Raw genomic sequence first — 25,547 nt, forward strand, 5'->3', positions numbered from 1 at the left:
TGGAGGACAGAGAAATCACCTAAGCTTTTGGCAGTTATACGGGGCTGAAGTCACAAAACTGGAGATCTGAGAATTCCACCTCAAATTGTTTGCTAAATCCCAAACCTATATAGGGTTTGAAGTTAAAAAGCTAAGCCCTAAACTCTTTGAAAAGAGTAATGGAGTTTTCCTCTGTCTTACAATGCTGAGGAGACAAACACTAGAATACAGGATCTGCCGAAAGTAGGGCCCTACTGAATCCATAGCTCTCAGTTTGGGAAGGAGAAAAGTGCAGGGGTGAACCACAAGTAGACCAAGACTTACCAAACTTCCACAGAAGATACTAAAGCATTTTAGACATGACAGAAATGAACTAATAGGAAACATTTTATGAAGTAGGAGAGAAAAGGGAAAACTGGCTAGATGATACCTTAAGCAGGCAAGAAATGCTGTGAACGAGTGCAGAATAGAGAGGGTGTCTATATAAACAGATGCATGTAGTAAAACAAAGAAATGAACTGGAAAAGGCAGGACATATGGGTGCAAATGCGGGTGGGCTGGTGGATGAAATGATGGGGACAAGCAGAAGTTCTTTTTTTGATGTGGAAGGAGAGGTGGATATCTAAGAAAGGAGAAGAAACAAAATAGCTCTTGCGAGGGAAAAAGTGAATAGATTAACAAAAAACAAGATTCTCAAGGAACGACAACCACGGGCCTACTTGAAGACAGTGGTCATGAATTTAAGGTAAGTTCAGTTGGCAAATTTGTATGATATTCTCCTGTCATACAAAGCTGGGAAGGTGTACAACAGGCAGAAAGTTAAATTTATGAGGCTTAGATTTTGCCAGGTGAGTAGGACCTGGCAAAGGAAGAGAGGACCAAAGAATTAAGGTCATACTACATACAAGTTGGTGAAAATTAGAGCAAACCATGAAATCTAAGCTAGGGAGACAGTGAAGTGAGGACAGGAGAGGCTTGAGCGATAGGAAAACAGGTGGTCAGGTCAATAGAAACAGGTGCCAGTGGAGTTGAAAATTTGCTAGAGTACTAGAGTACATGAGCTGGAAAGATAGCAAGTAGTGAAATTGAGACTGAGAATGACCACGAGTAGGATATGACCATAGGGTGGGTGGCAGAAGTGGGGTAGAACACATGATGACTGGAGGAGAGAAATTCAAGATGAGAGGCCAGGATATTGGAAAAATCATCTACACAGATATTTACATCATCAAGAATTATGACAAGAGGAAGCTGAAGAAAGAGACAGTGAAATGGATCCTAAAGTCTTTTAAGAAATGAGGGAAGCGACACAGGAGTGTGTACTGGGTGGTGCAATCTGATGCATGAGCTTCAAAGCTGGAGGTGTTTAGAGAGGAAAAAGGAACAATGATCTAAAAACAGTAACGAGGAATGAGCCTCCATGTGCACTGGCGTAACTGCTGTGGGAGGAAATATAATCGCTATCTGAGAGGACGGCAATGGAAGCAGTGTCCTCAGGGAGGTCATCAGGTTTCAGGTAGAGCAGGAAGGTATAAGTAATGATAAGAAAAGATTACACTAATAATTTGATTCATTTATCAGTATCTACTAAAAAGCACTGAATAAAACAGTAAGAAAGACATCCTCTCAGCCCACTCAAAACTGCAACTCAAGAAGTCTCAGAGACAAGTGATTAGTTTAAAGAACATACCTATATTTTTATAACAAGCCAACTATTAAGAAATGAGGATGCATGTATTTGAATAACAAAATATGTGATTATTTTAATACATCTGTGATTGTGGTATTAATCATATGCTAAGAACTCATTTAAAGTAAGAATATTTGGGGAAAATCATTTTTAATGGTAAAGGAGGGGGGGAAATGGTAGTATATGCTTTCACAGATACATGCAGTTACCTGAGACAAAGCAGCATCCCGTTCTTCTATCACTGCATTCATTTCTTCTGCCGTTATTCTCTTTTTACATGCCTTGGTCTTGTAGATTCTATCCACAATTATAGCTCCATTCTTCTGAATAGCTATGCCTGTGTCTGCATTGTTTATTCTGTTCAGTAATTCCTGTAATGTCTACCAACACCATTATATGTTAGTCAGACATGAAGTTTTAATATATTTTATTTAATATAGGGTTTTAATTAATAGGCACATGTGAATTGTAAATTGACTGAGTGAAGTTATTGAATTTTCATATTGCAGCAAAGATGTACATTATTAGTGTGTCAATTCTTCTTTTTCCCACATCTTAGTTCTTGAAACCCACTCAATTGAACTTAAGCCTCTAAGATATAAGACTGACATCAAGAAATCTCCTCAGAGAATGGCTTACCATGTCATTTTCTTCAGGGTTAATATTTTCTAGCCTAGAAAAAAGGGACACAGAAAGCCTGATCAGTAGCATTTCCTTAGTGCAGCAAAATGAGTTCGCTTTTTAAATCTTTAGAACCTCAAGTAATTTCATTCGACTAGTCTTTAGAGTCAACCATGACACTGAACATATTAAAGTGCCACCTGCTCGACTCCATCTTTCAATAATACTCCATATCTTCTGCACTGACTTCAGACTGTTAAGTTATTAATGTTTACTGCTATATATGACTACAAGGATCAATTGTTCATATGTGCTTAGATGAAGAAAGTTCCCCAGTGATAGAAGCACTCATTTTCATCACTATATTTATTCCTGGACTTTCAATTCTTACCCGAAACTGTACTTCATCTGTTTTTTGGATATCATCACAAATAAAACAAGGCAAGTATTTTTATTACAAATTTTAACTACGTTACGTCAAAAGCAACGACAAATAATTACCACTAAATTTGATCTAAAAATCTCCTGCTGCTACCTATTTGTTAAAACAAATATACTATATAGACAGGCTGACCAAAATTGAGCCACATTTTTAGATGACTAATGTTATTTTTCTCTTTTTCATGACATATGTAGAATTATTAAATTTAAGGACAAAGAAAGCAAATTAGTTTCCCTCAAAAATGCATTTTGTCTTATAAGAGTCACAGTGCTTACTGAAACGATAATTAATGCTGGTAAATTGAAGATATGCAGTAAAGAAAAAGATTTAAATAACTTATCTAAAATATAATTTAGGCACCCACTAAATAAGGTAAATTAAATGAAAATCTGTAATGGGTATTAGTAAAATAATGTGGATTTTAGAAATGGCCTCAATTATTTTAAAATTGTACTAAAAGTTTAGATATTCAAGTTCCTGGTTTTTCATTTCCCCTGTCCCATTTCTATGCTATGAATTAACATTTACCACAAAAACAAACAAAAAACCCCAGAATATTAGGAAAAGATAAAAAAAGACACTTAATAAATTTGTTACAAAATTGTTCCAAACTTGTCAGTTCAATGAAACAGCTACATTGATGGAGAAAAAGTATTTCAGAACACTGCATTATTAACAGAAAAAAATAAACATACATCAAAAAACTATTTCTATATATACTTAAGTAGTATAAGTTAACAGGAAGGTGTACTGGGTGGTACAATTATATAATTTTAAATTATATAAATTAATGTATTTCAAACTACTAAACTCCATTTGGATTAACATTTCAACAAAGGCAAACATTCTCACATTTTATCTTTTTCCTCTTAAAATAAATCAACAGTTTTCAAATATCCTGCTTCACAACAGCTTATTCTACAAGAACTGTGAAGATAATCACTTCTTTTCTTACTCAATTAAAAAACATAGTGGCAAAGCGTAAGATGATAAAATTTTTACACTTACTTATGATCATATAAAAGTGTCTGAAGAACATCAGTGGCATTTAACAATCAGTTATCGGTTGGCTAAATATGATTTTAAAGGAAGCCATATGTGGTGAGAAATATTTACATTAATGTTGTTCTTTTTTCGATGAAATCAGAGTAAGAGTTGATTATGGTAATTGCCAAAGAAGATTCAGTTTAAATTTTTATATACGCCATAATTAATTTATTAAACTTGATGATTTAAAATGTGGAAAGATACAAGAAAATTAAACAGATTGGTAGATTACTGGGAACTTTCGCAAAGAAAAATTTAGTTCTCAAGGTTATAAAACTCCCTTTATGTTTCAAAGAATATAATCAGAAAGAAAATAACAGTGTAGGTTGGTTACCTAACATGTATATTCCAAATAACCAACACAACAAAAAGTATATGGAATTTTTATGTAATACTTGTATTTTTCAGGCAATGTAATGTGAAGAATTATTACTTTAATAGAGGCAGAGTTTCAGTATTTTAAATTAAGATCTTTCAACAGGATATGGTTGATTTAATTTAGTCTAATATTAAAATTCCCTACTAACAACTACAAGTTTTTAAAAATTAAAATCAAATTTTCTTATCAAAGGTGATACTAAATCCTTGGCACATGAATTTAACATTATGACTATAAATAATGTATGAGATTGCCTTTAAGAGTACATAATATATAGTGATTTAACGCTTTGATGATGAATTTGAATCATGTTGGTAAGTGTGCCAGGTCTGATGTGCAGGGCATGCGTGAGCCAAATCAACCACTTAGTATTTGAATCTCAATTTTGCTTCATGATTATACTTTATGATTGAAGGAAATATAGTGATAAATGGTCATTAAGAGGAAAATAAAACTAATAAAAATGAACCAATAATTTAAAATTTGAAAATTTACACAGTAACTTTCAATACAAACAGGAATCTGGAAAGAGAAAAAGCCAATTCTTGTATTTCTCTACTTGCATTCCTTTAAAAGTCTCAGGAAGTAGATGTACCCATATCAAAGATCAACTTCATCATAATCTAGCCTCAACTAGATTATATAGAGCAGGGATTAGCAAACTTTTTCTGTAAAGGGTCAGATACTATTTCAGGCTTTGCCATATGCTCTCTCTCACAGCTAATTAACTCTCAGCCTTTGTAGCATAAAAACATCCATAGGTAATATGTACATGAACAGGTGTGGCTGTGTTCCAATAAAACTTTACAAAAACAGGTGGGAGGCTGCATTTGCACCATAGGTCCTTCTTTGCTGATCACTGATACAGAGCATTGAAAAATGAGATCAGATCTTTGATGTTAATACACTGTAAGTGCCAATTCATTATATCTGACATATTTTTCTGAGCTGGATCACTCAATATCTAGTTAAAGATTAATCACATAAAAAAAAGTTGTTTTCAGAAAGTTAAATTCAGTCCTACAGTAAGTATATCACTTACTTTATCACTTAAGAAAACATAAAAATTAGACCAAAAAATCGACCTTTAGAAAAAGAGAACAATTTGAAACAACTATACAAGGCATTCAATTTTCTATAAAACTGACTTTTTAGGTTTAAGGTTTACTAACAGCATATACATCATATAAAGCTTTACTGGTTTAATAAAGAATTAAACAGTGTTATATGAAATATAGCTGAGAAACTATAACTTACATATCATTAATGAGATTCACAATTATACAAAAGAATCTCAACCTTTTGTAAACTCTAATTTATGCCTACAACAGTCTAACTAGACATAGTCATGATAATTAGTAAGAATTTTGCTGAAGTAAATGTCCATGGGCTCAAGTTTCAATTGATTTCCTATACCATGCAAATTCTGACTGACAGCCTTGCAGTCTAAGTGAAAAGACCCATGCCTGAAATGTCACATTTCTTGATTTATCCCTAAATCACTCAATATCATGTCTTTCCTTTCTAAACCTATAGTCATTCACCTGTTCAATGGGAAGAAGCTAATTTTTGACCTCAAATGATAGAAAGAACTACTGATCAGCTAATCAGAAAATTCTGAATTGTTTGTTTTATTCTCTAAGTCTCATTTTTGTACAGTGCTATCCTTAACATGTTAAAAAAATACACTAACAATAACAGAGACTGAAAAAAATATCATGATCTCAAAAGTTAGAATACACATACACAAACTTGTTTATTTTTGCATGTATATGTAAGTCATTTTAACTTGAATCCTTTTTACTTTTTTCCTATTGTTTGATAAAAGTAAAGAGAATAAAGCATTGCAAATCTAAGGGGTAAGGGAAGGCAGACAAGTGGCAGAGTAACAAAAGAACATTAGATACATTAAACAGAAAGATGCAAAGTAGATCAGCAGCAGCCAAGAGAAAAAGACAGGAATTTGAAGATTATAGGAAGCAAAAAATAGGGAGTTAGAACAAAAAGAGATGTGAAATAATCTATATATATATAATTTCAACCTATACTCAGTGCCTCCAAATGTGCCCTCCCATCAAGCAAAGCTCAGTTATAAACTGGTTCTATCTTAACAAGGATTTAGTCTAAAATGCACTATTGAAAGTTCAGAACCTATAGGCTTCAGCTGAGTAGAAAGCAATCTCCACAGTGCCATCTAAAAAGATGCTGACATATTAGTCTTTGTTGTTGTTATTCTTCCTTCTTTTATATAGTTTTTCCTGATCTCTCCACCTGTATCCCTAGATTATAACACAGTAAGAGGTGACTATAAATTGTTCCTAGGAACCAATAATTCTTCGTATCAGTTAATATTATTTTATGTGTTTACGTAATTATTTACTTAATGTCTATCTACTAAGCTGGGATCATAATGCTGTGTTCTGAGCAAATAGAACTATACCTGACACATGGTATATATTCAATAAATATTTCGTGACTGGATTAATTAACTAAAAGAAAAGGTTTGGGACTGAATGTTTCCCTTTTCTTCCTTCCCCATTTTCCCTTGAATACGAATGCTACAAAGAACAAACTGAAAACAGCTCTGCCTTAAGGAATCCTAATTTTAATACATTCTAATAAAAACTATAACAAACATATGTACAAATGGAAAAAGCATTAGGGAAGGATAGGCTCAATTTAGATACATCAATTACAGATAGAATGAACAAAACTAAGACAAATTTAATCGGAGCTCTGAGAAAGAAGATTTGGTTTTGATATGTAGGCAGATGGTTGTACCACTGATTAGGATAGGGGATTAAGGAGGACAGTTTTAAGAATGAATTAATAAATTATAAACTCCATTTTGGATATGCTAAATTTGAGTTGGCTGTGTAAAACTGAGATAGACAAATCCTACAATGTGTAACTGACTTTGACTCTTTGGACAAGTCATCAACCACTTGAAGTTTTTTCATTTAAAAAGCATGAATATCACCTACCTCAAGGAGTCATGATTGTATAAAAACCAGGTTTATTACCTTTTGATTTTTGAAAAGCTGTAAAATCTATTTAGAAGCGAATTTCATAAATAAAATTGGTGGTCAATCTAGGTAACAAGATTTATGGTAATAAATTACATATAAATATAGTACTGTGTGGCAGATGATAAATTGAATGTAACAGTACCTGCAAATCCCCAAAGAAGAGTTATAAAGTTATAATGGGAGCATTACTGAAATAAGAAAAAAGGTATCTACTTTGAAAAGTATGTTTAAAAACATTTAGTCCCAGCAAATGTTTCTGTAAATACAAGCAAACCGATTTAAAAAGGGACTGGTACTAGAATAGCCAAAACTATTCTATAATAAATGAGCAAAATTAGACAACTGACACTATCCGATTTCAAAACTTACTATAATGATTCAGTAATCAGGACCATGTGGTACTGGCAAAGGGACAGACATATAGATCAACGGAATAGAATAGAAAGTCCAGAAATTAACCCACACAAATACAGTCAACTGATTTTTGACATAGCTACAAAGGAAATTTAATGGAGAAATGATAGCTTTTTCAACAAATGGTGCTGGAAAAAATGAGTGTCCAAATGCAAAAACCCAAAACAAAAAATACCTCCACAAGTACCACATACCTTACACAAAAATTAACTCAAAATGGATCACATACCTAAATGTGAAATACAACATTTATAACTTCTAGAAGAAAACACAGAAGAAAAATCTATATGACCTTACTCTGGCAATCATTGAGTTTTAGCTTCAATAAAATCCATGAAAGAAAAAAGAAATCACTAAATTAGATTTTCTCAATATTTAAAAGTTATGTCCTGCTAAACACACTGTTAAGAGAAATTGAAAACAAAAACAAAAACAGACTGTAAGAAAATACTTGAAAACCATATATCTGATAAAGGACATGTAGAATATATGAAGACATCTTAAAATTAACAAGAAGAAAACAAACAACCCAATTTGAAAAACTGGTCAAATATCTGAACTTTATTTAAATAGACACTTTAATAGGAAGATATACAGATGACAAATAAACATGTAAAAATAGACACTTTCACAAAGAAGATATAGAGATGACAAATAAACATATAAAAAGACGCTCAATATCATTTGTCACTAAAGAATGACTGACAGCTAAAACAAAAAACAAAACAAAACAACAGTTCCAAGTGCTTGTAAGGATGGAAAGCAACAAGAACTCTGATTCACTGCTGGTGGGAATGAAAAATGGTACAGCCACTATGGAAGAGAATTTGGCAGTTTCTTCCAAAATTAGCATAGATTTAACATATGCCCCACCAATCAGGCTACTAGGTTTAACCAATTGATTTGAAAATATGTGTCCATAAAAAACCTGTACTCAAATGCTTATAGCAACTTTTTCCAAAATTGCCAAAAATTGAAAGAAAAAAAAAGAATCACCAGGAGATCAGAGGATCCCAGGATAGAATGCAGACGTGAAAAGCGCCTGATTACATTACAAATACATGGCATAACCTCACTTATGGAGTTAAAGGACATAAAAGAGCCAATCTAAGTAACTTTGGAAAGTGGTATTTTGACTGAAAACTATAAGACTGGATTAAAGGGAAACACGAACAGTACACCCTGTTTGGTAAAGTTGTTTTTCATGGAGGTGAGGGTTAATGATTCTGAAAGTTATAATGTATACCAGTGTAGAACAAATAAGTAAACAGATGGTGTGGGGTGGGAGCCAGGTTTCTTACTGTTGGAGAGGAAATTATGCATAAGAAAAAAGGAAAGCTAGAATGAAATATGTGGTACTGGATTAGAATCAGAGACATTAGTATGAATTCAGGTTTAGCTTAATGAAGATGGATAGATACATAATTACAGATAGGTGTGTATACATTATAGTTAGTACATATACATGTATTTCCTAGCTCTTTCTCCTGTTGAGGACTAGAGGTAGTCACACCCAGCAACAATGAGCACACCTGGCATCCAGATCTTGGTTTCTAACACCATTTTCCAATAAAAGGAACCAGGGCTCCTTTGAGGAATGGGTAATTCTAGGGGTGGGGCATATCTCAATACATCCCTATAAAACATTACCCGGGAGCATCTTTTAGTGCCAGAAAGAATAAAGTATTAAAAAATCAAAAGCATGAGGGCATGTCAAAGGGATATAGGAACCAACTGAAAGAGTCTCCAATGGCCAAATATGGAACACTCCAAGCAACAAAATAAATAACACAGTATTAGATTATAACCCAAAGTATTATGTGAATATTAATGAGTCCATACTGACATAAATAAATAACTAAGTAAGTGAAGGAGAAGAGACAGATCTCTTGTACTGAAGAATTACAAATAACATGTAGATATTCTCCCTTAAGGGAGAAGGAACTCAGTTGACTTCCCAGTCCACACCTACCCTCCTTCCTTGAATATGGGCAGCACTTAAGTTATTTGCTTTAAAGAGTAGAGTATGAAAGAGGAATGTGGGTAAGTAACTTCACAGCGGAGAAACATGGCTAGCACTGCCTTGGCCGGGTGATCAAAATTGGCATGTTGGTTAAGTCACGTCGACAGCATATAATCTTGAAATGATGTGATGAGAATGGCACTTCACTCCTGTACTCTTTGTCCCCAAAACCAATAAATACCTCAGTCTAACCATGAGAAAAACTTCAGAAAAACCCCAATTGAGAGACCTACTATAAAATACCTGATCAGTACTCCTGGAAACTGCCAAGGTCATCAAAAACAAGGGAAGTCTGAGAAAATGTCATCGAGTATGTACAGGAGACAAAGCAATTAATTGTATATGGCATCCTGGATGGGATCTTGGAACACAAAAATGACATCACAGAAAAATTAGTGAAATCTGAATAAAGGGTGGAATTTAGTTAGTAGTTATGTAACAATGTTGCTCTCCCTCCTGTACCATGTACACCATGGCAGTGTAACATGTTAACAGTAAGGAAACTGGGTGAGGGTTATATGGGTATTTCCTGTACTATCTTCATAACTTTTTGTAAATCTGAAAGTATTCTAAAAAAAAGTTTAGTGGAAAAAAAAAAAGTCCAACTAAAGATGGAGTGAAAACTGAACACAGAAATCTGTTTACCCCATCATAAAACCACATGAACAAAAGATAAAAATTAACCAAACAGGAAAGGAAATAGGACATCATGTAGTAATTTTTTTTTAAGTAGGGACATGGAGAAATGATGATTTTGGCTAGGTTTACCTAACTTTCCCTTTTACACATTGAAACAGGTGTTGAGAAAAGGCAACTCACCAATTCCTGAGAATTTTTCACTAATTTTCCATACCATTGGAAATGCCCTGAGACACCAATGAGTTGGGCAGATAGCCCAAAGAAAAGTAAAGGAAATCCTATCTGAGTAGAAGCCTAGATCTTTACAGAGGAAGTATGGATCTTTACTGAAGAATCTTTACAGAGGAAGCAAGATTCATTAGGGCTGGCCATTTTCTACTATACTGGTGGAACAAATAAAATGCCAAACGTCATACTCCAATGAATTAAGGGATACAGAAGACCAGATAAAGTGAACCCTGGGTGCAGTGCAAGACACCGAACAAAACCCAATAAGCAGAGAACAGAACTTCCAAAAGAGGCACACAGCCCTAGAGAGGTTTTCCCAAACTCTATTCCCACTCCACTGCCCTAAGGCTATATAGAAAGGTGGCCAAAAAGTAATACCTAGCAAAGAAATTACAGCTCAGAGGAGAAGGAGAATAGGTTTCAAAAAATGTTTATCAAGGAAAATTCACTTGTACCATATTGGAACAAAGAAAAGTTCTTGACCATTTAAGCATGAGCAAGATGAAGAAAAATGACATGTCAACTATGAATATACCACAGACACATGACAAAACACCATGCAGAAGAAATGAAGATCATAATATAAAAGGTAACAAAACCAAGGGAAAGAAGAAAGGTTTTCCACCAGTGGTTGGCAGATCAGAAGAACATAATAAGGACGTGAATTCAATAAAACAAAGTTCAAAGAGATGATGTCAAAACAAAAGTGTGAAAAAAAGGCAAACTGAAAACTGAAGGAAACAATTGAGAACCATAAACAAACAAACAAATAATTTAATAAATGAACTAGAAAGAACAGGGAAGAGAATAGTGAAAATTGGACTCACTAACTTAACAGGAAAGTTTTCAGATTATCACAGTGAATGCAGAGAAAACGACAGGGATTGAAATAATTATTGAACAGATAATAAAGACAAAAGTACCCTAATATAAGATTAACTGTAGTCTCTAAAATAAAAAATCTAAAAAATAGAACAGAAAATCTCAAACCCAAAATTTCCATGAAATAAAGGAAGACTCAAATAGTCCTCAGAAAGGTATGCTGTGGTTCCAAAAGTATTACTGATTACTCAACACAAACATCTTGATTACGTTCTACTACTTCAAGAATAAAGAAAGAATCCTTCAGGTATCCAAGAAGGAAAAAAAAACAAAAACACAAAAAAAACCCACACAGGAACAAGACAAACAATTAAAGAAACAAAAACTCATAGATACAGACAATAGTTTAGTGGTTACCAGAAGGAAGGGTGGGAGGGGGAGTGGGAGATGAGGGTAAACATGGTCAAATATATGGTGATGGAAGAACTGACTCTGGGTGGTGAACACACAATGTGATGTATAGATGATGTATTACAGACTTGTACACTTGAAACCTATATAATTTTATTAACCACTGTCACTCTGATAAATTTTAATAAAAAATAAACAAAAATAAAACCACCCTAAGTGAGAGAAAAAAAAATCTGATTGACCTCAGACTTCTTTTCAGCCACACTCAATGTTAGTAAAGAGAGTAACAGTTTTACAATGTTTAGAATGAAAAAAGACTTAACCCAAGAATTCTATTCATAACCAGAGTATAAAGATAACACCAAGGCAGCCAGTCTGAAGCTTGTTAAATCAGAGAATATGAGCTCTTCCTCAAAAAACTGTTTGAAAATGAAATTATGTTACCCAGGAATTCCCCACAATAAAGAACTCAGGCATAAAAATGCCATGTATGATAAAAGTTCCAGCAATGATTATTCAATCCATTTAAAGATTAAGATTAAACAATAGGGTGCCACTTTACCTATAGAATCTATTACAACTTTTACAGATATTTTCAAAGTAGAATTTACAAAGAAAAAAAGTATTTTATAGTTGAGAGTTAAATGATATTGCTTAACTGAAACACTGCATGTTTCCAAAAATTGAAAAAAAAAAATAGACAATTTCAAAACCTTAAAGTTTTTCAGCCTTTTTTCTTAAACTTAGGTGGATCTCTGGGGAATTAATATAAAAACATTGCACGAAGTTCAAAAATTTGTTCAGTTTTACTTCAATTATTACTCTTAAATTCAAGTAATACTACTTATACAGCATTTGCTACGAGCCAGGTACTTTTCAATATTTATTAAATCATTTAGTCCTCATAACAACCTGTGTAAAATAGGCACTATTTAACCGTTTTATAGACCAAAAGAACCAAAAAAAATCCAACACACACACAAAAAAAACAAAACCCTGAGTCCCAGAGCGTCTGAGTAATTTGTCCATGGCTGTACAGCTTTCAAGTGACAGAGCCAAGATTCAAACATAGATTCCTGGCTCTGAAATCTGTGCTCCTGACCTCTACGCTACAATGCCTCTGAAATAAAGCAGCACGGAGAGAATGATTTAAGTTTTACCGAATTAATTCTATGTATGCAACAACTCAACCAACCACCCATCCTGCCAGATAATAGTTTTTAAGTATATAAGCACAGAGAAATGTTTGAAATGATGTTTTCCTATTGATAAAGACAGTTATTTGGGAGTAGGCAGTATAAAATGGAGGTAAAATTGTTCCTTTATTCCCATTTTTCAGTGAGTTGAATGCTTTAAGAGTCTCCATCAATCTTCCAAAAAAACAAACAAACAGCCATTAAACAAAAAACAAACCACATTACCTAATCACAACTTGAATACTGTCATGTGTCATGTTAACTATTTAATGACTGTTGTCTTCCTAACGAACCATGTTTCAGTCAGTACTTTACTGTGATCACCCAGAGCCTCACACAATGTTGGGCAGAGCAAACACTCAATAAACATACTGATGGATCATCACAAAATATTAGATGACTACACTCTGTCTATCTTACAAGCAACATTCCTAATCGGTCTAGGGCCTTTCTACCCAAAGGGGATTCCTTAGACTAGCATTATTCACATCATCTGGGAGCTTGAATAAGGCAGAATCTCAGGCTTCACTCTACACCTATTCAACAAGAATCTGCATTTTAACAAGATTCCCCAAGTGACTGGAGCGCACATTAAAACTGGAGAAGTATTTACCTCCAGGACATAATTTCTCTAATTGTGGTCCATTATTTACCGACATCAGAATCACTTGGGCTGCTTGTTAAAAATGTAGAGTCTCAGACTCCATTCTATTTCAAGTGTCACTCAAGTTTAAGAGCCACAACTAAAAGTAGTAAAATGTAGTGAAGAATAGAAATGAGCACATTAAGCAGAGAGCAGTGAAAGAACCCAGATAGCTGAAATAAATCATGAAAGTATTAATCATAAGGAGAGAAGAGGAGTCACAAAGGAAGGTAGAGTGAGGACATCAACAACAGAACTATGGAGAAATAAAGAAAGTAACTGTACTGGGAGTGCTGTGCATTTCTTTCTTTTTGTATTTTGTGACTGTTATCTCTGACGTACAAATGATTAATACTACTGCATGCCAAAAGTATTAGCAAGACTGTGGGAATATGGAATTTACCAGTGTAGCATACGAGAATCAGTAACATTTCTGAACATGGAACCACCATATAATGCATGCACTTTATAAATGTTCCTTATGTCTTATATAGTTTTAAATGTATACGTACAATTTTAGAGACATTTCCATATGTTTGGCTCGTGCGATTGCTTCATCTCTCTCCTCATTAGCTAATTGCAGTCGAGACATAATAGCTTCATCACGTTCCCTCTGTGCAAAATACACTTCTTCAACCAGAGCTATCAAAATATACAATCCATAATTAATTAGAGAAAATAAGAAATGCACACTTTTAGCAAAAAACGAAAAGCAAAAATAATTTTGTTATTTTATCCAACTGAATTAGTATCAATTACTCACTCGAGAAAACATTATTTTCAAAAGCTACTGCAAAATTGAGATACCATTTTATACCCCTAAAAGCAAAAATTAAAAGGTAAAATAATACAAATATTGGAGTGTCTGAAATAAAAGAAACTCTCACATGTACTACAGATAAGTGTATATTTTTCTACAACCATCAAGGAATAATTTGGCAATGTTTACTACAGTTGAAGATGGACCTAGCATATAACCTGGGAAATTTCCCTACTGGTATGCAGCCTTGAGAAATTCTTGCACATGCGCACAAGGAAACATGTATAAAAATGCTTGCTGCAGCATCCCATAATAGCAAACTTAGAAATAACCCAAATGCCCAACAATAGGAGAAAGAATAAATAAATCACTTTACATTCAAAATGGAATATCATCCAGCATTTAACAAGAATTAACTATGGACAAATAGACAAATCTCAGTAACAAAATTTTGGCAAAAATTGCAAGTTGCAAAGTAAGACAACTCTATTATTTATGGATAGACACTTAGTAAAAATATTAGTAACTATTTAGAGAATTATTAGACAATTAGTAAAATCATTAAAACAAGCATGGAAATGATCAACACCAAAGTCAGGAGAGTAGTTACCTCAGTAGGATGGTGGAAAGAGAGGAAAGGAAATGGGATCAGGGAAGAGTAAGCAGGGACACAGCTGTGCAGCTCTGAGCACTGCACATCTCCAGTGGCATCATCTAGATTTGTGCAGTGCTATATAAGGAACTTGGATGTTATCTGAAATTGTCATTTCTCAAGCATAATTTCTACTTGAAATCTTCCATAACTTTTAAAATTTCACTACAATGTTATAGACAAAAAAAAGTTCAAATACCTGGATTACTGAACCAAATTTTATTTATACTGTCAAACCACAAAATAGATTTAGATGTCTGAAATATTCTTTTAGTTCATAAAAACTTAGGTTTCTGCTAGGATTTGTCATAGATGAATACACAGTTAATGAACACAATTATTTTGTATTAAATTATAAGTAGTAGAAAAGAAACAAACCCTTAGAATTAATCAACTACAATCATCCCTCGTATCCACAGGTTCCAGGACCCCTGTGGATACCAAAATCCTCAGAGCTCAAGTCCCTTATATAAAATGGCACAGTATTTGCATATGACCTATATTTGCATATAGGCTACAGCAGGGTATGTCGTCTACATATCACTTCGCTTACATAGATTCAGCATAGTACTTGGTGCGTGGCAAATTCAAGTTTGCTTTTTGAAACTTTCTGGTAATTTTTTTTGTTTGAACATTTTCAATCCATGGTTGCTTGAATCTGTGAAACATCATGCTATTTTGAAAGAACCTTCTGCCCAAAATGCAGTACACAATAATGAGTTTTATTTTCCTCTTCTAATTGCATATAATCTCTTTTAAGGTAGGGTACTCATCACAGCTTAGAGAAAACAATATGGTGTATTAGGAAAAACATGCACTTTGATTCAGCTCCAAGGTGTTATCACACTAAATAGGCAAGTTGTTTTTGTATAGAGCGTATTTTTAAAATTCTTATGGTCACAGTTCAGGTGTATAAAATGGATCTAATACCATCATTTATGGTTGTGAGGGAAAAATTAAATGAGATAATATAAGAAAGCTCTTGGTCGAACAAACTGGATGCCCAACAAACATTAGCTTCATAAGGCCACTGCTGTCACCACCCTCAACCCACAGACTCATAGTTTGGTTTCATTTCTAGACATATCAAAAATTGTAATTTTGATTAATTTGGACCACTTATATACGTAAAAAAAATATTATTCAAATTCTTTACTTGTTAGCCTTTTTCATTGGCATGCAAAAATCATAAACAGGGACTAAAGAAAAATTATTCAGAACCCATTATATATTGTATACTGCATGTTACCATGACATAACAGTTTGTACAAAAGGTAACATTTTAAGATATTTTTAAATTTTTACATTTAAAACACTTCTGATTTGTAAGTCAGATAGGATGGACAAAATGATGATAAACAGTGATCTAAGTACAGATTAACATGTATATCGTATTTCCCTGAAATATTCTGGCATATGGAAAGGTTAAAATACTAATTACTAAATCTTAAATGCCAATAGGATTCCTATCACTCGTGTAAAGTGTGATAAAATCTTTATAAAGTGACATTTAATGTAAGCTGTGTTCCACTTTAAATATAATAATGTTTGGTGAAAGAGGTAAGGCTAGCAATATTAAGGGCTTTTAATAATAAGTCTAGATATCTCAATGTTTAAAGCTAACTATTTTACACCGAGAGCTTATTTGGTCCTGTGTGATCAAGAGAAAACATTGTTTTTTCCTCTATAATGCTATAACAACTCTAAAGATGTAAATAATGTGTGTATTTAAAGGATAGTATCTTCTGAGTATTCTAAGGTTAAAATCTAAAATGCCGTAAGACACACACACACAAAAGCTCATTATACATCTTATAAAGGCTAACAAATTTTTCCAACATGAAAGTATTACTGAATGATAATTTTTAACACCTATTAGGTTTCATGTAAAATTTGATTATGAAAAACATGATTATTTCTAGAATTTAGTACTTTTAAAGGATCAATATGCAACTCTCAAACATTTTTAGTAAAGAAAACCTAATTGTAAACACTGAGCTTTTCCAAGGTAGATGACTATTACAAAGTTCACTAGAAAGTCAATATAGCATTTTAGTTGGAATTTGCTCATTAAACACCCACAGCTCTAATGCAAATTATGATGGAATGAATAAAGCAAATACGCATGCTTCTTTCTTTTTATTAAATGTAAAATCTACTGTTAATTGCATCTCGTATGTCATACAAACTTTTCTTCTTAACTATTAAATAGAAGCTTTAACAAAAGTCATTAGAGATTCTCTTTCTTTGACTTGAATAAATTTCAATATTTGTTCAGTAAAGGTTCACAGCAGTTAAATTACATTAACAAATATTATTAGCTACTATGTAAGCCAACCAAGTAAAATACTTATATTGTAGGTAAAACAAATCATTGGGTGTTTACAATAATATTTGGATATCTCCATTTTTAAACATGGTTATCAAATATCCTATAATTCCTAGTCAAATTCAAAAAAGATTCAGAGAGGATCATACCCCGCCCCCATCAAATACTCAGATTTGTTTAGTAAGCTAATTGTTTTCTAATATGGGCAAGAGTAAATATGAAGAAGCCGAACGTACTAAGTATGAGTTTATTGAGTCAAGATAGAGTACATATTTTCTTAGTAGAACCCAAGTCTATTGACAAACCGTACTCTACACTTCTCAAACTACTTTTAAAATACAGTAGAAGTGAGACAGTAGATTGGAAAACATTCTAGTTTAAACACTGGATCATGATTCTCTAAATAACATAATTTGGAGGATAGATATTTCCCAGGAAATAGAATCCATTTGTTAACATCCTCAATGTAGTTATGTAAATAGAAAAGGCGGAACATAAAGAGAGGGAAAAAGAAACCATTAGGATTTGAATTTGAAACACATACACTAATCACTGATCACAAATCACATTCTAAAATTCTAAGCAACAAATAAACATAGATAATGGCTTTGTAAAAGACAGGTCTTTGCTACATACAACAGAATATCAGAGTGTCTGAATATCTACTATTATTGCTTTACATTACTTTAAATGAATTCCTTGCAAATATAGTTTTATGAAACCACCACATAAATACTCCAGAACCACGAACATTACACTATGTCTTTTAATTAAAATTTGTAATTTCTCTCTGTATAAATTGGTTATTAGGAATTTAAACACAGATGGCAAATGCCCCACACCAGTAGAAAATTAACCAACCTACTCTAAGCAGTTTGATGCTTTCACTTTTTGCATTTACCATGCTGAATTTAGCTTATTATGTCAGAGCTTCTTTTACAGAAGAGACTGTAATGTTTTTCTAAATGTTCAACATTTTATATGTAAATAACTTTTACTGATTAAAAAGTAACACAGGCTCATTTGTAAGCATATGTAGACAAATATTTTACATAGTTTTGTAACAGTCTGCATATATTTAAAATAACCAGAATATATTCTTATATTCTTCAAAAATATAAAATAGTGAATGGAATTTTGTCATTTGGACATGCCATATCTGACTGAACTAAGATGCTCCAAATATTAGAGATCACACTGTTCCCAATTATTCAGTACATAAACAACAACGTAGTGAACATCCACACACAAATCTTTATGTATATACTTAGCTAATTACTTAGAAAGTTACTAGAAGTATGACTACTACATTAAAAGTCAGCATTTATGCCCTTAATATATGCTTTAAATTTTCCCCCTGTAAAGTTGCTATAAATTTGTAAGTCCTTACTTAACATCATTGATAGGTTCTGTGGCTTTAAGCAAAACGAAGGATGCATGTAAGGACACCAATTTTACCACAGGCTAATTGAGATATACCAAAGTTAAGTTCCTATGGCATCTCATCAATGTTATAACAAAACGATATTCAAGGACTTGCTGTATTTACCAATATTGTAGAAATTGCTCAAAATTAATCAGAAAATAATACAAAATAAGTTTACGGAGCCAAATTATAAAACAAGAATTTTTGCAAAACCCTCAATTATTACATACATTTATACAGATAACTCAAAGACTATATAGGAACACTTTCTAAAACTATGCTATTTACATTCAAACAGTTACTATATCTGACATTAGAGCTGGAATTTTTACTGTGAAAGAAATAAGCTTATTCCTGAAATTTTAAAATTTGTATTATTTTATGCACTTTTGAAATATAATTTTGAGATATTTAACTTATTTTATGTACAGAATGTCTACTTTAAATTTTAATAGATACTAATATGAAAATTCTCTGAATTATACCTGCTACCTAAACTTTTTCCAAAAGCATGTCCTCTTTAGAATTAATTAAATATATGAAAAAAGTCTTAAGAATCATTTCTGAAAAATTTTGTTATCTTTATGTTTTAAATACCATAATTACTTGATGCTTTCAAATGCTTAATCTCATGCTAAACTCAATAGTATGCTAACGTAATAAAATATTTCTAATTGTTGGTTATTGTTATGTATAATGGTTTCTCTGTTTACTGAACGTTTATTTTGTTTTCTCCAGAAAAATACAAACTTTTCTAGGGAGAATGGTTACAACACTGGCCATAATCTACTCTCAAGCATTATTTGACCTGGCACGCATTGTAATTAACCCTGATTCATACCCATGAGATTCTGTAGCCAAAGATGATACTATAATCAACCTCTTCCTATCAATATTTCTAAGTATGTATTTCACAGAGATGGGCCTTTTTATCTGAAATCACTGATCATAGTCTTAAAATCCTTTTTCCTTCTAAATTAAAACATATAGGTATAGATATAGATGTAATGCTTCATTTTAATTTAATACTCAAGGCATTTAAGTGTTATATTAAAGGTTATCACATTTTATTAATGCCCATTATATGCACAGAAAAATGGGATTCCAATGTGCATTACTTCTTAAAAGTAAGTATTATGTTACATTCTATATTCTGATATATATAACTAACTCATTCTTCTTCTTAAGCATTAGGTGGTCAACATCATCTGATACATGGGATAGGAAACAAATAATTTTTTATAAGAGATCAATATAAACATTTTCTAGAACACAACCATTTTTATTTTTCCATGTTAATCAGTTGGAGTGTCTTATATATTTACTATAATGGTAGGTTATCTATTTATACTTTTAACCTTTACATGTTAACCTGAACACAAAAACTTAAACTGTAAATTTCAGGGATTCTATGTTCTGATGCTTTTGACGATCATAATTAAACTCCTCTTCTCCCTACCAAAAACAAATTAACATTCTCTGTAATGTTAAAAAGCTTGACAACATTGCTTTAATTTATAAAATAGTCTAAATTTGGCTGTGTAGAAAAGAATCCATGTTTAAAAGAAAAAGCAGGTTAAATGCTTGCAGAATCAGTACAGTAAACTACAGAAATTATGTAACAACTGAATTATACGTAAAATGTAACTAAGATATAGGTAGGCAGACAGATAGATAGATAGATAGATAGATAGATAGATAGATAGATAGATAGATGATAGATAGATAGATAGATAGATAGATAGATAGATAGATAGATAGGTTTATAAACACAGGACTTAGGAACTAAGGAGTTCTTTTGGCTAAAACCCAATATTGGCCTTATTTCAGTTTAATTGGAAGAGGATCTCAAATTCATCTTCTCCATGAGATATCAGGAACCTGGATTTCTCTTTGTACCAAAGGTTAATAAGAAATGTGTCTGCAAAAGTCAAACAGCATTAAATACTAAAAACTGATTATTATTCTACAGGAGTTGTTCTGTCATTCATAATCTCTCCATGCTCCAACCTTCCACAGCTAATCTTTAATGGATGACATGCAAGAAAGAAAAATAACTAACATATAAAGCAGAGACTCTAAAGTGAGCATTTAAGAAAAGAAAATAAGGTTTTTAAAGAAATGAATATTTTAAATATCACAAAAATAACTTATAAAAACTATTTAAATACTCTGCAAAATTTAAACATCATCTGTATACTGTAAATGTAATAGAGGAATAAAAATTAAGAGACATTAAACACTAGACAATGCCCACTAAGACTGTTCAGGAAAAATGAAAGGTTTAATTGAACAAGTAATTTTTAAAAGTTATAACCACATTACGGACCTAAGAGAGAATTAGTGGATGCAAATCAGGCCACATAATATCCTCTGTCACTATCAAATTCAATTTAAGTAAAACTAATTTTGAAGAGTTTGTGGTTTAATCATTTTATTTAGATGAGAAGAGATACTTACCTAAAGAACAAAGAATAAATGTGTCTGCTGTGTTTCTCTACAACATCCTCTAGCATTCAAAGGTCATATATGCTCATAATTTTCAAATAATATTATTCATATATATAATTTAATGAATTAAAACATAGTAAAAAGTCCTAAACAGCTATTATGAGATACACTTTTTCCAATGTTTATAAAAAGGGAATGAGCTGGTCATTTCAGCTTTTGTTAAGTAAAGACCTATTTATTACATATTTTTCTCTTATTTTCATTTTGGTAGGTATTTAAAAAAATCATTTTCATACTTTCAAACTTTCTAAATAAGATTAAATCTGAAAATTAAGGAAAACTGCGGGAGATTAAATAAAATAAAAATACTTTTAATCTACTTTTTAAAAATAAATACGTATCAATACTTTCTGAAACAAACCATATATAAACAACTAGTTATTTACATTAGTAAGTACACTTTGAATATGCCCTTACTAGATCAAGAAGTCTTGAGAAAACAAGGCGGTGACATCATAATCTTATTATAATGACCATTTACTGAATGCTTTCTATGAGTTAAGCACTTCAAAAATATTACCTCACTTAAATGTCACAGCAACCTATAAAGTAGGTTTTAGCCAAAGCTTAGTGAAGCTATCACTTACACAAGGTAAGTGGTAAAAAGATTAGAACAAAGGTCTGAATTCAGAGTCTGAGCAATTTAACCACTACCTACTACAATGGTGTATTATGCATATATGTGAGAAGAGACTGCAGACAAAAAAAAAAAAAAAAAAATGCTTGAAATCCCAAATCTGTCTATTTGCTGATGTACATACAGTCAGTGCCTAGTACATAAGGGGCTCTCAATAAATACTTCTTGTTTGAATTTTACAGACATTAGCACAGTTCCTATAAGGTGCCTAATAAAAACAGTATCGATGGTGATGGTGATGTCAAAAAAGGAGGGAAAAGAAAAAGGGTCTCAACTATTTGAGATTTTATCACAATAAAGGATACAACTCAGTTTTAAACTCTCCTGAGATCATATTACAATGATAGTATTCACATCACGTAAAAACCATAAGGGAGGCAAAAGAAACAGGCTTCATGCTATTGTAACAGTTTACATGAAGGTTCATCATAGGTATATCTTAAAGTCCAAATCCTTTGTATCCTATTCTTTTATTTTTAGGTTCACATTTTTTAAAAAAAGCACTAGTAACAATAAATACATATACCTTAACAGTATTTTTTCTGATCATCTAATCCTTTGTTTCCAGTTTTTTTCTTTCACTTTCCTGTTTATTTCCTTTTTAAAATCTATTAATAGCAAACCATTAATTTTAATTAAAAGCTAAACAGAACAAAATCTCAAGACTTTTGACATAATCAAAGGTTTAAGAATTTCATAAAGATAAAAATATTCAAATAATATTAGCTACAATTTACTAAGTGCCAGTTATATACTAGGTGCTTTTATATATTATTTCTAATCCTTAAAATAATCTGGCAAATTAGTTAATATTCACATCTTACATGGGAGAAAGTAAATCTGGAAAAGCTAATATGTAACTTGCCCAGAAGCACACAATTTGTATTAAGTCAAAGCTGTGATTTAACATTAACACATTCATTAATACTACCAAAATTAGCCTCGTTTTATATAATATACATGTAATATATATATATATTACATGTATATTTTAAAACAAAATTATATCACAGTTCTCCCCCTACTTCTTTTATTTAAAATTATCATGGATATTTTCTTATATCATCAAATGTTCTTCAGAAACAGTTTTAATTATTGCACGATGTCTCACAATATAAATGTGCCTCAATTTATTTAACCATTCCCTTAATTTATTTAACCAACTGAATAATAAGCATATCATTCAACTGATTTTAATTCTCTTAATACTGATTTTAATACTGATATGAATATCCTTATACATAAATCTTTATATTGTATATATTGGAAGGAAACAGCTCATATTTCCTTGAGTACTTCATATCTTAATTAACATTTTATTTGAAAATCTGTAGACATAATTTTATATACTATTTGCAATTTCCAGTGTGTAGTTCAGGATGTTTTTGCATTTTTTTAAAATGTGAAGTATCTTGACTTTAAACATTTATATTTTGCTTAAGTACATTATAATACTTAAATATGTGTGCATATTTGTAATATACTTTACCAAATACACTTTTTATTCCAATATAAAAATGAGCAGTGACAGAAACAAACATCGATGCTTATATGGATATTTGTCCTGTCACATGACACTAAATAAAACATTTATCACATGTATTCATAGTCCTATAATATTCCCTTCTCTGTTTAATGGCATAGTTGTTTTGCTTTTTGAATGCACTTACTATTGATCAGTTAAAAGATAAACTATTTAAGACTGTATGTATAATGAGAAAACATGAAAAAGTCTGTGAGTCTACCAAGTGTTGGTTAACAAATTTCTTGTGGTTTCAAACCAATGGACTTAAGCAATTCAGTATTTTATTTTCACATATTACAATAATTCTTGCTACGGTAATTCTAATGTCACAAGTAAAATATCTTTAATCTTTTTTTAATAAAATAGAACTGAAACATTAAAAAGTAAAAATACATTCTAAAAATTTATACTTTAAAAAGACTTTAAGGGATTCTCATTTTGTGTCATTTTTGTAACTATGTGATTGGACATATTTTTAACTACATTGCTTTATCCAGATAAACTCTAAAAGCACCATTAACTTCATCAGTTTAGGAGGCTATAAAAACATACTAATCATGCTCCAAACATTAACATTTATTTAAATAATATTTTACCATTAATGAGAAATATTTGATTAACAAGAATCAAAAGCAGTCTTTTCATTCTATGTATGCATGATTCATAGCTTAGTCAAAGGGAACCCTTAAATATATACCAATAAATAAATATTTGAAGTTTAGGATTAGCTCTATTATACAAAAATTTAAAGAGTAAATAACATTGCTTAATGAGTTTTCCTTTCCAAGAGATAAATGAGCTATGCAGACATTCATTCATGATTTTTAGTAAGTCACAATGGCCTAAATCTTATTAAATTAACTTCTGTAAGACACACACAACTTAAAACAAATATATGATGCAAACAACTTAAAACAAATATAATTCTTGAAATACCTTGCTAGCAATTAGCATGTACAAGGTGTGATCAAACAATACAGTGAATGTTTAAATAAAAAAAAAAGTATTACAGTAAAAGACACATTGCCATTAATCCCCCACAAAATACTCCCCTTGCTTTGGACATATTTACCCATCGTTCTTGCCACTTTCTGAAGCAGTTCTGAAAGTCTTCTTTTGTGAATGTCTTTAGTTGCGCTGTCATCGTTGCCTGGATGTCCTGAATCATTTTGACTTTGGGGATGAACCAGAAGTCACACTGTGCCAGATACGGTGAATAAAGTGAATGAGGACACACCGTAATGTTTTATTTGACAGAAATTGCCATATACCAGAAGCGATGTGTGACATGGAGCATTGTCATGATGGAGAATGGTTTATGGCACACTTTCAAACATACCTTATCTCAGCTGTAGTCCACACCCGACTGACTACACTGAACAAGATGAAATTTGTCACATACTGTTACTAAGGTTCAATGCCCTGTTTCCCATATTGAAGATCCTGCCTTTACATTGGATGGCACTCGGCAGCAGCATTCACTGTATTTGTTGATCGCAACAGAAAGACTCCCTGTCACACATCGCTTCTGTACGGCAACTTCTGTCAAACAAAAACATTATGGTATGTCCTCATCCACCTTATTCACTGGATCTGGCACCATGCAACTTCTGGTTCTTCCCCAAAAGTCAAAATGACCATGAAAGGTAAACGTTTTGAAACAATTCAGGACATTGAGGCAGCCACAACAGCGCAACTAAAGACATTCACGAAAGAGGACTTCCAGAATTGTTTCAGAAAGTGGCAAGAACAATGGGAAAAGTGTGCCCTAAGCAAGGGGGGGGGGTATTCTGAGTGGGATTAATAGCAATGTGTCTTTTACAGTAATGAATTGTTTCATTTAAACAGTCATATTGTTTGATCACACTCCGTATATTCAAAGCCAAGAGACTTTCAAATTGTTCTAAATTTATATTTGAATTTGTATTCCTCTCATATTTCCACACAAAAGCCCCCTCCCTCTCCAAATTCATAGTATTTTAACATTAACAGAAAAGCAACTATCTGGTATGTAGCTGGAGTGTTTGTTTACAGTTACTTTGGTTATATTTTCACAGTGATATTTAGTTCTACTTTGCACAGTAATATTTGGAAGACAGGCTATATCTATTAATGTCTGACAGAAAATACCAGAATTCTTTCAT

At 32.1% G+C, this 25,547-nt stretch overlaps 1 protein-coding gene across 13 annotated transcripts in view; it reads right to left on the reverse strand.

Annotated features, from left to right (window-relative positions):
* Positions 1–25,547, reverse strand: part of MIPOL1 (mirror-image polydactyly 1) — a 253,677-nt gene that overhangs the window by 162,620 nt on the left and 65,510 nt on the right. For all 13 annotated transcript variants that reach the window (XM_074328163.2, XM_088796867.1, XM_019749153.3 and 10 more), the window contains 3 exons: positions 14,076–14,205; positions 2,309–2,342; positions 1,879–2,049 (listed from right to left, as the gene is read on the reverse strand). In XM_074328163.2, coding sequence (XP_074184264.2) covers positions 1,879–2,049; positions 2,309–2,342; positions 14,076–14,205 — 335 coding nt within the window. The remainder of the gene's footprint in view (positions 1–1,878; positions 2,050–2,308; positions 2,343–14,075; positions 14,206–25,547) is intronic.

Source organism: Rhinolophus sinicus, chromosome 3, assembly GCF_057876585.1.
Source record: "Rhinolophus sinicus isolate RSI-liver-muscle chromosome 3, RSI-T2T, whole genome shotgun sequence".
Classification (NCBI taxonomy): domain Eukaryota; kingdom Metazoa; phylum Chordata; class Mammalia; order Chiroptera; family Rhinolophidae; genus Rhinolophus; species Rhinolophus sinicus.